This window comes from Thermobia domestica, chromosome 9 (assembly GCF_964235325.1).
Source record: "Thermobia domestica chromosome 9, izTheDome1.hap1.1, whole genome shotgun sequence".
Classification (NCBI taxonomy): domain Eukaryota; kingdom Metazoa; phylum Arthropoda; class Insecta; order Zygentoma; family Lepismatidae; genus Thermobia; species Thermobia domestica.
The window spans coordinates 242,864,096-242,877,037 of NC_137462.1; the positions used below are offsets into that span (position 1 = coordinate 242,864,096).

At 30.3% G+C, this 12,942-nt stretch overlaps 1 protein-coding gene across 1 annotated transcript in view; it reads left to right on the top strand.

Annotated features, from left to right (window-relative positions):
• Positions 1-12,942, top strand: part of nrm (neuromusculin) — an 851,931-nt gene that overhangs the window by 809,034 nt on the left and 29,955 nt on the right. The window contains exons 18-22 of the mRNA XM_081726627.1: positions 2,429-2,569; positions 2,949-2,982; positions 10,864-11,297; positions 12,337-12,408; positions 12,749-12,885. Coding sequence (XP_081582753.1) covers positions 2,429-2,569; positions 2,949-2,982; positions 10,864-11,297; positions 12,337-12,408; positions 12,749-12,885 — 818 coding nt within the window. The remainder of the gene's footprint in view (positions 1-2,428; positions 2,570-2,948; positions 2,983-10,863; positions 11,298-12,336; positions 12,409-12,748; positions 12,886-12,942) is intronic.

Here is a 12,942-nt window from a genome sequence, read left to right on the forward strand (position 1 = left end):
ATCCCTACCACATAATAGATCATGGTATTCAACACTAAGGCACTTTCAATTTGCATTACAGAGCTCTCTCGTGGCTAAGCGGTCAGCATACACGGCTATGGCGTGGGAGACCCGACTTCGATTCCTCGGTTCGGATCCCACATTAAGCTTTAGGTCCACATCTCATATAGCTTCACTGCTGAAAGGGACACTAAGCTTAAATCAAATCAAAATCAAATAGAGTTACTTTGCCTTATTATTGTTACAGATGACTCCACAATTTAGTTGTTTGTAATACTTGGCGTTCTTAGTTCGTAACGCTGAATAATAAATGTAACATTATGAGTTTTCATGTAACATAGTATATTTGAAATGTAAGGTCAATTGATGTAGTGCTATTTGAAAGAAGCATATCATGTTAGGTTGGCAACACTGTTAATCTGATGGTATTGCAGACTACGTTAAATAGTGTCCTATCGATATTTGAATCGTACAAAATTAACTTCAACGTGTTTTATCTATTAATTTTAAAATCACAAAGGCGTTTCGAGAAAAACGTTCCACTTTTTATATATACTTATATATAATATGTCTTTAATAAATCAGTATGTATAAAATCTAGTAGCTCGAATCCAATATATTTTCCTCATATTTACAAGAAAAACAATGTTGCATGACAATGCACCGTATGTATGGTCTATTAGATAGTTCTGTGTATATATGAATTAACATCTTTGTTTTCGTTTTTACTTTTGAGCATTGCATTTCAACTATCCATGTAGGTACATTAAAATGATGCAAGTCAATGAAATGCATGCGTAGTTGAGATAATCCAGTTCATTTTATTTTACTTTTTATTGATTTTTTTTTTAACTTTTGAATATATAAGTTTTGAAAAGTTTCTTTTTGAAGATGAAACCATTATTAAAGTTGAAGTGTAAAGGAACTATAGTGAGGTTGAAAGTGCATATTATATATTTAAATTTCACTTTTAAGTTCATTCATTTTAAAGTTTATGCATTAAAACATTTAGTATGATTAATATAATTACTTTATTTTCAACTGTAGTAAAATCAAATCAAAATAAATCTACTTAAGTAGGAATCCTATAGATGTGAATTTTATATTTTATTTGTAATAGTAAATAAAAGTTAATATTCCCAGTATAACTAAATCAGAAAACTGAAACGTAGGTGATTTTCATATGATGTTTTGGTTAAGTATCAATTAGAAATATGATAAAGGTTTCATGAGAACTGGTAAGAATACTGAAAAATTTACTGTTTACACGAAAACTGCTGTAATCTGTGTTGTTACGATCAAGACAAATGTTCAAGAATAAAATTATTGGTTGTATCTTTTTAATTATATAAACTTAAGTAACTCAAATTCATTATTACAGTTTAAAAGGCCCTGACGATTACTGCATTATATGAACATGATCATAGATTCTGAAATATACTCGGTATGATAACTATCATACCATCACTCCTATATTTATCAGTACTCGTATGTTATCTCGTACTAAAATATTTTTGAAATATAACATTTATTATCTACATGTAAAAGAAAATAAATAATATATAGGGCTAACATAAATAATTCATTCACTTTGAAAAAGTTATATTTTGAAAAGTACACGTACACGCATGAAAGATGTATGAAAAGACCCACAAACTCATCAAGTTTATACACCCTCTACAAATGTTCAATATGTGCCGCTTTGGTGACACTACACACTCCCAGACGATACTCGAGCTCATTCCATACATTTTGTAGCATAATCCTGTCAATTGTGTGCATTGCAGCACGGATCGTTCTTTGAGCCCAACTAAGGATTGCAGTAATGAGAGTACGTAAACAAGAGCCTTCACGTACCCCCACAGGAAGAAGTCGCAGAGTGTTAAATCAGTAGATCTGGGAGGCCAGGTTCTTTTTCCTTTACACAAACAACCAGTGTCCTTGAATTGCTGACACCACCGCAAAATGCTTTGTTTACATGGCAGTTCTTTTTCATACTTTCTTCTGAAAGCGCATTGCACAGCTATAACAGACGAATATCTGACATATTCAAGCACACAAAAACTTTTTTTCTTGTTTGTCCTCCATTTTCGACAAGTACGAACTTCGTACTGCCACACTGTACACTACCATAGCTGATCGGAAAGATGATGAACTTGTGCTGCCACACAGCACAAACTGGGTGAGTTTGTGGTTCTTTTCATATATCTTTCATGTATGTACGTTAATGCTTTTGAAAATATAGCCTTTTCGAAATGAATGAATCATTCATGCTAACCCTAGTCAAAGCCAGAACTATAACAACGCTATTCGCGGAATGAGATATGCGCAGTGTATTTAAATCCTTTTCACTTCCACTTGATAATGCTGATTCTTTGGTGTGTATAATAATAATAATTTGACTTTAAAAATTGTTTTTATTTTGCAGGCACAATAGGTTGGTTACAAAAACTAGGAAATAACAAGTTAATTTACATTATTGCCATAATTGTCGGCGCTATTTTGATGGTGCTTATTGTGTGTGTGATTATTATCATCGTATGTAGAAGAAAAAGAGCAGAAGATAAGTGTAAGTGTAATCTGGATACTGGTAAAACAAAATTATTTTTGTCAGTACATAATGTTCGTGCAGTTAGATTTCTCCATGTCGAATAAATATTGTTTTCATCAGTTCGTTTTTCATGCATGTGTAACATTCGTTTATCTAACCATTTATTATCATGTTGCTAATAATATTTAAAAAAATGATTGAACGTCCTGTTGATAGAGTATGTAAGTGTTGTAAAATAACTTTGCAATTATTAAAATGACTATTGAGCATGTTAGTTTTCTTAAAATTGAAATAGTCTTGTGTATTCAATGTTTTGGTAATAACAGCATTTATTCTCGTTAATTGCCACAGTAGTCTAATTTGAGCTTTTACTAACTTCAGTTTTCACTTTTTTTAGACAATAACCCCGTGGAAATGGAGGAGAGAGAGAAGTAAGTTACTTTGCGTGTTATTTTTATTTATATACAAATCTCAAAATGTCAATACTTTATTGCTATTTACTTATTATATGCTTAGACAAAAGGTAAACAAAGAAACCGTCCATATATATACATACAAACACTTTTGTTTTGTTTATGAGTATTATTGAATCTCATGTTTCAATTACTTCGAAACTGTAAACTTTGAGAAATACAGCTTGAATGAATAATTTTCATTAAAAAAAATCTAATCCTTCTGCAGATTGTATACAAAACGTAAAGTACTTCTGAAACTAATTCAAAAATATTTCTTCAAGTTTTTGTGATACAACTGAGCTGGTTAGAAAGTTATATAAAAAAATAATTAAATTGAATTTAATAAGTAAACCTTATAGTTCACTATAGTTATTTACATGCATAAACATATTCAGCTATTTATAGTTACATAAACTATTACCAAAGAGGCAGTATCTTCAATGAAAACATATGGGATGAAAAAATACTGTAAATTATTTTGCTTGTAAAGAGTCATGTTTTCTGCCTACATTTCTTTATAGTTTTCCAGTCATAATTTTGCTTATTATTACACTACGTTGTAATTACAATTTACAAAATATTACCGTACAATAAAGCTAATTTGAATGAATACTATAAAATCTCTACCACAACGCTTTGTAATAATTTTCTGAACCGGACACTCCCAGATATAAATGGGTACACTACTTCTATTCCACTATTTACGGAGAATTGCTTTTGTAAACATTGCAATGTATGGAGTTAATCTGAAGTTAATATCTTCTTAACTTCTAAGATTAAACTATTACAAAGATTTTTTATCCATCATTTGAATTTTCATTTTTAAAATATCAATCACAATGATACTATATGTTGTACGCCATAGATAAAACTCGTCCAACCTTGGCCAAACTTGGCATGGTGGTAGACTTTAACGAACTTAGTATGCATATGAAATAATGTGTGCAGGCCTTTGATTCTAGAGTTATGGGCCATCAAGTTTGGAACTCAACGTTAGTTAAATTTTGTCAAAATTATTCAGACTGTTGCTATTTAGAACAAAAGTACATGGAACAAACCTGTTACAAAACACTAGCTCAAAACATGAAACTGAAAGATTAGCAAGTTGATTAGCTATGTTGTAAACATGTTGTGTACTTATAATAATAATTTATCAAATATTTAATGAATGACGATCTTTTTTCGCAATACAGAAACCTACTAGTTTTAATAATAAACAATTATTTAGTTGTTATAAATAAAACTATCGGGATTTAACTTAAACTTCAATGAACACCTTTGTATTAAAGAATTACAAAATGCATTTAGAAACCAAGAAATCTAAGGCATACGTAGTATAACAATTTAAGTCATCATTTGCAAAACATTTATAATGTAGATTTTTTTTTTTGTGTGTGTGTATGTAATATACATACATTTCAGTTACATTTCGTTTTATACAATATTTTGCTTTGAATGTTCAACTAAAGTCAAATGAACAACAGATGTGTATTAATTAGGTCCAATACAAGACTATATTAGCATCGATTTGTAGTATCGTACGTAGTGTGCTTAGGAGTCTGTTACAAGCTACGTTCCTTCGGTTCAAATTGCTAATGAACATGATGAATTGTGTAACAATCAGTGATTTTTAAAATTTCGAAATATAAGTTTATTAAATCAAGAGCATGAGGAGCAGCCAGTTATCAGATGCTAAAGTATAGCCTAAACCTAATAAGAAGTAGAGTACGAAATGAAAGCACATTCACTCTTATAATGAATGTTATCATTATTACTATTCGTAATAAAACCTTATACTAGATAGATTACATTGTGAACAGATTTTCCAAATTTGCAATGAATAAGACAGAAGATCTAAGACATCTAAAATATGAATTTTCCATTGATATAAATAGTAAACTTTATGAAAATTTGAAAAGTTATATATAGTCTATTTGCAAAGAATATCTCAAAATTTTCTAATATATCATTGTATCACAAAGTAACATAGCCTCGAAGCACAATGAATGGCTAATATAATGGACGTAGTACGACAGTACTATAAGTAATCCTGTCGACTTGGCCTAGTCTGGTAAAACTAAAAGCGTCCATATAGGTTAGCTGCGCGCTACAATCTTCATCTGTTCTTTATGTAGTACAAAAGCCAACTTCTTTTAAGTAGTGGAACCGCCATAGAACATCTCAAATGTTGATTTTCCAAGTGACCTCGTTTGATTTGTCTCTATCTAAAATAATTCTTTGATGTAAATAAAAAGTGCCCATTATTTTGTTTTTTTTATTAATTTAAGCTTTGCACTGTTCGTATGTCATCTTCAAAAATCTTGCAATCATTTCGTAGTTTTTAAGTACCCTATATACACATACTTACTTTGAGCGAGAATGTTTATTGCCACTTATTCAACTTTCTGAATTGTATACAAAAATTTAAATAATCGGAGTCTTTCAACTAGAGTTGTAATTATCAAAACCCTTTTGAAATAGAATGAGTCTCGCTATTAGTTTGAATGTAACTCTGTTGGCAACCTAGGTGCCTATACTTCTTTTAAAAGTCTTCAACTTAAGAGTCTTGTTACGATAAATTAATAACTAGATTTATATCAAAAGTTTTAAAGAGACAATGAATATACCTCTTTGCTTGTTAAGCATATAAATGAATGCGGGAAGTTTTCCAATATATATAATTATACAATTGATAGATTTTTTTTTTTTAAGAATGCATCATCGTTCCGTCAAAAGCAAGATTTACTTATTTATTTATATAGTCTATTTTTGACATTGACTAATTTTTCATAAAAAAAAACAACTTCAAAAATATTTCTTTGCTTTATAAATGATTCTATTTTCTTTTCTTTTCTTTTCCTTTCCTTTTAAACTGACGAATCATATGAGTCATGAATTACGTGATTCTTCTGTTTCTGCTATTATTTTTGTTTCAAAAAAATAAATATAATTGTGAAAGTCATAAAATATACTCTCAGATATACAAGGAAGATAAGAGAATTAGGATTATATGATATGGGAGAAAGATGTTTCTGAAAACTGAAGCAAATAAATAACGTACAAAACGTGTTACCTTTGAGTGACAGGAAACAGGAAACATTGGACAGGAAAATTCTCTTAGAAGTTTACCATGGAAATAGATTCTAGGAACAGAATATTAGATTAACAAAACCAATAATGAAGCTGTTGATTTTTAATAAAATACTTTAAATCAACATTTATGCAGCACACAGAAGAAATGAACATAAAAGTTACTGGAGGAACAAATTGTAGCCATGCTTAAATATACAAAAGTTATATACTTTGTATTTATAGAGACTTTATTAGTACCTCAGATCAAAATAATATAATATCTGAATACTTCTCAACTTCTATAAGTTTCGAATTAAATCTCATACAAATATTCGTTTACCCTTTGTCTTGCCATCTTTGTTTCTTCTTTTTTTCTTACTTCAATCGATTTAAATGTTTTTGTGCTAGTATTTTTTGCATGTGTTTGTATCATAAATGCAAATTATCGCTAAGTTCACAATATGTGCATGCTTCTATTTAGTAGGTTAAGTAATCTTTCTCTGTGCTGTTACATGATAATATACAAGTAACTTTTACTAATGTATGATTTCATAATACTAAACAAACGTTTTTACACAATTTCTTGTCAATTAATTTAAACTTCCGTATTTTTTTTTAACTAACTTCAATTTTCCTGGAATTCTACTACAGTATAAACACTGAGTCAGTTAGTTGCTTTAACCTTAGTTACATATTGTGAATATTAATGCTGTTGCTAGAAAAGGATTCCCATTAAAAACAGTAGTAGCCCGTGCTGTAAACGTCTCCAATCGATAATTGTGTCATTCTATTTATTACTATACTTTTCAACCGCCCGTGTAAATATATTATAGTATATTAAGAAATAAATAGAGATGCAATTTGTTCTACAAGTTTCTGCTTGTGTTCGTAACTTTAGGTAGTACGGTTAAGGTAAGCTATCTTTCCTATTCAACTTACAATTACAGCAGAAACTTACAATTTTTACAGCAGCTATGAGAGGTTTGTAATTAATCTCTATGGTCCTCAAATTATGTAAGTATTATTTGTCAAGTGTAACAATAAGAACATCTTGGATACCTTTGTTGCTTGTATTCGTTGTATTTATTTGTTTAAAAAGATTATATTCCACTTTAATTTTTGGAAACTTCGCGAAGTTATTAGAAAAATTATGTGTTAAAATCAACCTAATTGTCTTCCCCAATAAAATCCAACCAGCTTGTGCCCTTTGTTAGAGTTGCTAAAGTAGCGTAGTTAACGTTACATGTATAGATAGAAAAATGTGTTAAATCGTTTTTCTCCAAATATAATCTTTCTTTTATTGTCTTGTAAAATTTTATTTTTTTAATCATTCCGTTGTTCATTTATATATATATTTTCGTTGTGTTCATTTTTTTTCCAAATGGCTGATGGTCATGAGTTAATATGTGTTAAAATAAAGTCTATTAATAGATTAAAATAGAAAAGTTCATAGTAAAAAAATACAGTGAGTTGTTATATGTTTATTGCCCTTCAAGTAAAAACGACACAATATACTAATAGAGAAAAAAAACTAAAAAAAGATGAAATATTTATGAAAAGGCTACACATATGGGAATCCTGATCTTTGCAACAACATTTCAGTTACCCTGCTGATTGGGCCAAGATGCAGTGCACATACTCTTTCCACTGATATTCTTTAATTCTCAAAGATTCCTACCCCACAGTCCTGTCGGACGAGCAACAAATGATGCATCTCCATCTTCCACGAAACTAGCTTCTACTCCCAACAATGAATTCCAAGGTAATTCTCAACACATTGATTAGTACATATCCCAATAACCGTAACAATAAATATAAAATGATATCTATATTAGTTATTATCGAGGGATAAGACAGTGAACTTTAATTCATCTTCACGATCATTTCAAAACTAAAAAATATTGAAGTAAACTATTCGAGAATCAATCGGCAAATATAATATAAGAAATTAATCTTTCCTAAAGTTCACTTTCCAAACCCTCCAAAGTAACACGAGTTTAAAAAGTTAGAAGTTGTCAAGTTGTAACATTACTTTTTTTCTTACTTTCTTCCTTTTTCGTCCGCTTCCCTGCTTGTACTTCTAATCACTAACTATCAAGACACAAGCTCAGAGAATTGTAGCACATTTCTAATTCTACAGGTAATTGTATATTTCTTTTGAACTGCAAGAGGCTGTCTTACGTATGTATATATGTATATATATTTTATGGTTTATTTTTTGTTGCCTGAAATTTGTTTTGTATGTTTATTTGTCGTTATTCAAAATGTACCAAAAAATTACTCCGAGTCTGATTTTTATTGAGATGTTACATGCTAGTAACATTAAACTTAACTTTTAACATAAGAGCATCATTTTGTTATAAGGAATATTAGTAAAGCAAAAGCTATACAACACTTTAATTAGATTATCTGGTAATTAAAATATGTAATAAACTTATTTAGTAAATACTAACGATGTTTCTATATTTTCAAATCGTTATTTTTAGACGTGACCAGACTTAATAATAAATATTTTGTAGCATAATACAGTATTGCATAATTTATTTCTTTTGAATAATCACCATCGTATCTGATTGTGAAAATAATGTTCTCAACTATAATCAACTTTAAAATTTTAAACATAGTTTTGATGTTTAATAGTGATATATTATTAAAAATTTCAAGTAGCAATACTATATATACTCAGAAAATATTGTATCGGTCCTGGGTTCTATTCTCTGTGAAGCATTTGATCGAAAAAATGTAAAAAGGTTTTTTACGCCAGCCATCCTGAATGAGGTTTTCTTGAGTTTTCCTCATTCACCCCAGGCAGATACCTGGGCGGTACCAAACTTATAGGTCCCAGGCCGCTTACTTTCTTCCCCAATCCTTTCTTCCTTCCCTTTCCCCGGATTGTGTGCTCGCCGAGGGACATCATCCCTTATACGTGACGAGCTAAATGGCCATGGCTGCCGAAAGCCCAGAAATCTAAATCCTAAAATTCTAAATCGGAAAATAATGGCATCAAATTTCGGAAGGTGACTCCTTTTGTCGAATGAAAGAAAGAAGTTTAAAAAAAGATGAGTAGAAGAGTTATTGTTTCAGAGATATAAGTGAAAAAAGTGTGAAAAATCAATTTTCAAAGCGTGCTAACTTGAAACCCATAGAACCTTATCCAAGCGGTTTAAGAAATTACAGGAAAACTACGCTGAAATTCTATCTAAATAGTCATGTGGGTAAGGTGCCGTAATTTAATTGAGGATTTAACATTATTCTCGAGAGTAAATTGAATAAGTGAACATATAAGAAAGATGAAATAATAACTACATCTAAATATTACGTGAAGAATATTTATTTATAATAAATACACTGAAACATTTATATATGTGGCAGATTTTCTTTGATTTTAAATTTATTCAATTTAACAATAAGTAATGAGACAATTGAGCTATCCCTTTATCATACTAGTCTCTGAACACCACATTTCATTATATTTTCATGAGAAAACACACCGAGAGAACTGATTCTAGATTGCGTGCTTAAATCAATAATTTGCGTAATATTTTGAAGAAATTAGTATTCTTTTATATGACTCCTGACTTTGAATTACCAGTGTAGGCTTTTAGTTTACATTAGTAAGTTCAGCATTCTTGTATATAAAAACCATCTTTGCAAATGTGGAGTGGGTTGAAAAGTCCGGGAGTACATTATGTTGTTATTCCTTACAACTCCAGGGGCCTTATGCACAGTCGTTCTGGCGCGTGATTGGTGTTATACAAAAGAATTCGACTAACAAATGTTTCTTGCAGTAGTCAGGCCTTTAGTATGACGTTAATCATAAGTCAAAACGACTGTGCATAAGATCTCAGGTGTCTCGTTGTATCACATTGCATTTGTATCTTCATTCAATCTACGAAAGTTTAACTGATCAAGAATTTTGGAAGTGAATATAACCTTGGAAAGAAAAGTTTCGAAACTTTGCTCTCAGTATAACTCTGCGTATTTATAGTATACATATTTTGCACATAAAACTTAACTCAATAAATAAAGCTTTAATAACATTAAATTAATAATTTAAGAAAGTAGTGTGAATATTGGTTTAACCATATTAAAATATTTTGCTATTGTTTCCAAGGCTTGAAACGTTCATTAGTGTTCGAAATGACCGGTAATTAGGCTATCCTGGGTTTTAAATCAGTACCGGTCGTTCTAACTGAGGTTTTAACATCTTTCTTCCGTTCCATCAGATGGATGTCTTTAAATGCAAACCCTGGCCGACTTCCTTTCACACAGTTGTTGTTACTGTTGTTTATTGTTAAAGATTCTAGTGTAAATTGGCTTTGCAGATAAACAAACATTCCCATGTGTACATTTTTATTATTTTCGATTATAATGATCAAAAGGAAAAGTTAATACATAATTAATAGATAAAATGCTTTAATAATATTGAATCCTTTATTCTTCTGAAAATAAATTAAGTTTTAATTTATTCAGTTTTATTGATTTAAACATGATATATTTATTTGCATAGCTACTTCTTCTTTTTAACAACTTGAGAAAGAAGATTAAATATGATAATATCTCAAAAAGGAATTGTATTTCTATTCGATGATGAATGAACATATTTAAAAATTATAATGTTAAAATATCAATTTTTCATATACTTTCTTCTACACTTAATATCACGGAGTAATTTTGTGGTGTCAATTTTCTTTTGCATGTAGTTTTTGTTTTGTTTGTTAATTTTATTTTCGCATAGAAGCATGCAGAAATGCATTGTCATGAGTGTACTGTATTCCTACACAGCCCCGAAGGAGATTCCAATCTACCACCAGCTCAAGTACAGCCAGTGCATAAGTGGCCACTACGTCCTGGCGTTCATGTGCATGTAAATGGATTGCATAGACTGGGACAATCAGCGAAACCTGTTGCTGGATTTTCGTATGGGTCAAGAACCCAAAGATCACTGGAAAATTCTAATGCTGATAATAAAACAAGTACACCAAAGAACGAGATGTCTCAGCCGACAAGTCCCTTAAGTACAAATTCAAAAAATGTTAGTGATACTTCTACTAACAGTAGAACGTCTAGAAAAAGACGTTTCAGTTCATGCAGAAGTGGTGACACAACCAACCCTAATAAAACCAATCCAACCCAACAAACTCAAAACACAGTACCCCATAATAATCCTTGGAACCATAGTGACACTATTCCGGGGATATTTCATGGGAAGTCTGGAGGTAAGATTTTTTTAAATGATATACTTAGTTGTTGAACAAATTCTTAACTCTTTCCTGTTAATCTTAGTTCAAACATTATTCAAGAATTTGTTAATTACAGCATTATTTCAATAGTCGATTTTGAGTACTGCTTTGTATAGCTATACTGGACAAATTTATTCAATTAATTTATATAAGTCTCGGGCAAATAAGTTTCATCTGTCTTCTAGTAGTGTTCATGAATTTATCAGTCCACAACTGTTTCAGTTGTTGCTATATGTATTTTGGCTATATTGTAGTACATATATTTACACTTGTTAACAAACTAGAACAGCAACTAGAGAATTTCTCCGTAGGTAAGAAACTCAGATTAATCTTTCTGTTAAAGCTTCAACCTTTTTATTATATCCTTTTATTCAGGTAAGTGCTTTCAATGAAATATCGTTCCAAATTTCCTTTATTTTCTCTCTCTCTCTCTCTCTCTCTCTCTCTCTCTCTCTCTCTCTCTCTCTCTCTCTTTGTGTGTGTGTGTGTGTGTGTGTGTATGTGTGTGTGTGTGTGTGTGTTTGTGTGTGTCTATCTTATCTCTCAACTCTACTTGGTATTTTTATGAGAAAGTCTTTTATAATGTATTCATAGGTCAGGTCACAAATTATGTTTTAAGACTAAATACCATATATTTTCAATACTATAAGAAAATGCTGTCACCAAAATATTCTTGTTACTAATCTAAAGATCTTGGGATAAAATGCCACCTGAAAATACATCAAAGTGTTAAAAGCTACGATTATATGTTCATATAGGATAATTTGTCAGTCTGTTGATAAGTTAAGCATTTAATACTTCTCAAAAATATGGGCTTAATATGGTTGTTACGTTAGCATTTAGTGTCACAAATAACATTTTGCATGATATCTACAGCTGAACTAAATATAATAACAATCACAACCATTTTTACTGCAGTTATCTCTAATATTTTTATACTTAATACTATTAATTTAACAAAATAATACTGCATGATTGAAAATCTATTATCGCATGTTCTCATGTTGTATTTTAGTGGTCACTTTCAAGAAAGTAGATGGGACTCTCAACAATGGTACATCCAGAAAACGGAAAAAACCGGGAAAGGGTGAGTTGATTCGCAAATTTAGATGTTTTTGCCATTGGTATGATTTTGATGTTGTGTGATTATGAGATTAGAATTTTATGTTTACGTCGCTTCAGTATATTATGTTCTCAAACTAAGTTATCGCCTTTAATAATTTTAAAACATTGTTATTTTTTTTAAGTAAATGTATGTGCTTGTACGTTTATTATTTGTATTACTCTTATATTTAATGTTGAAATTGAGTAGTCAATATGATAACATATATAAAGAAATATTGCAAGTTTTTTTTATTATTATTAATTGGCTATCTAAATAATTCATATGTTACTGGAATTTATTAATTTATTTTTCTTTGTTATAGACCCAAGTCCATCAGCTATCAAAGGTAAACAAAACCAAGATAATTCCTCTCCAAGTGATGGTAATTTAGTACCTGATGGAGACAAAGCCTTCTACGAAAACTTACCTTTTCACGGAATGCAGTCCCCACCAAACAAGGTAAGAATATTTCAGTCATAGAGAAACTATCGTGTTTTCTTTTGGAATGCATATTGA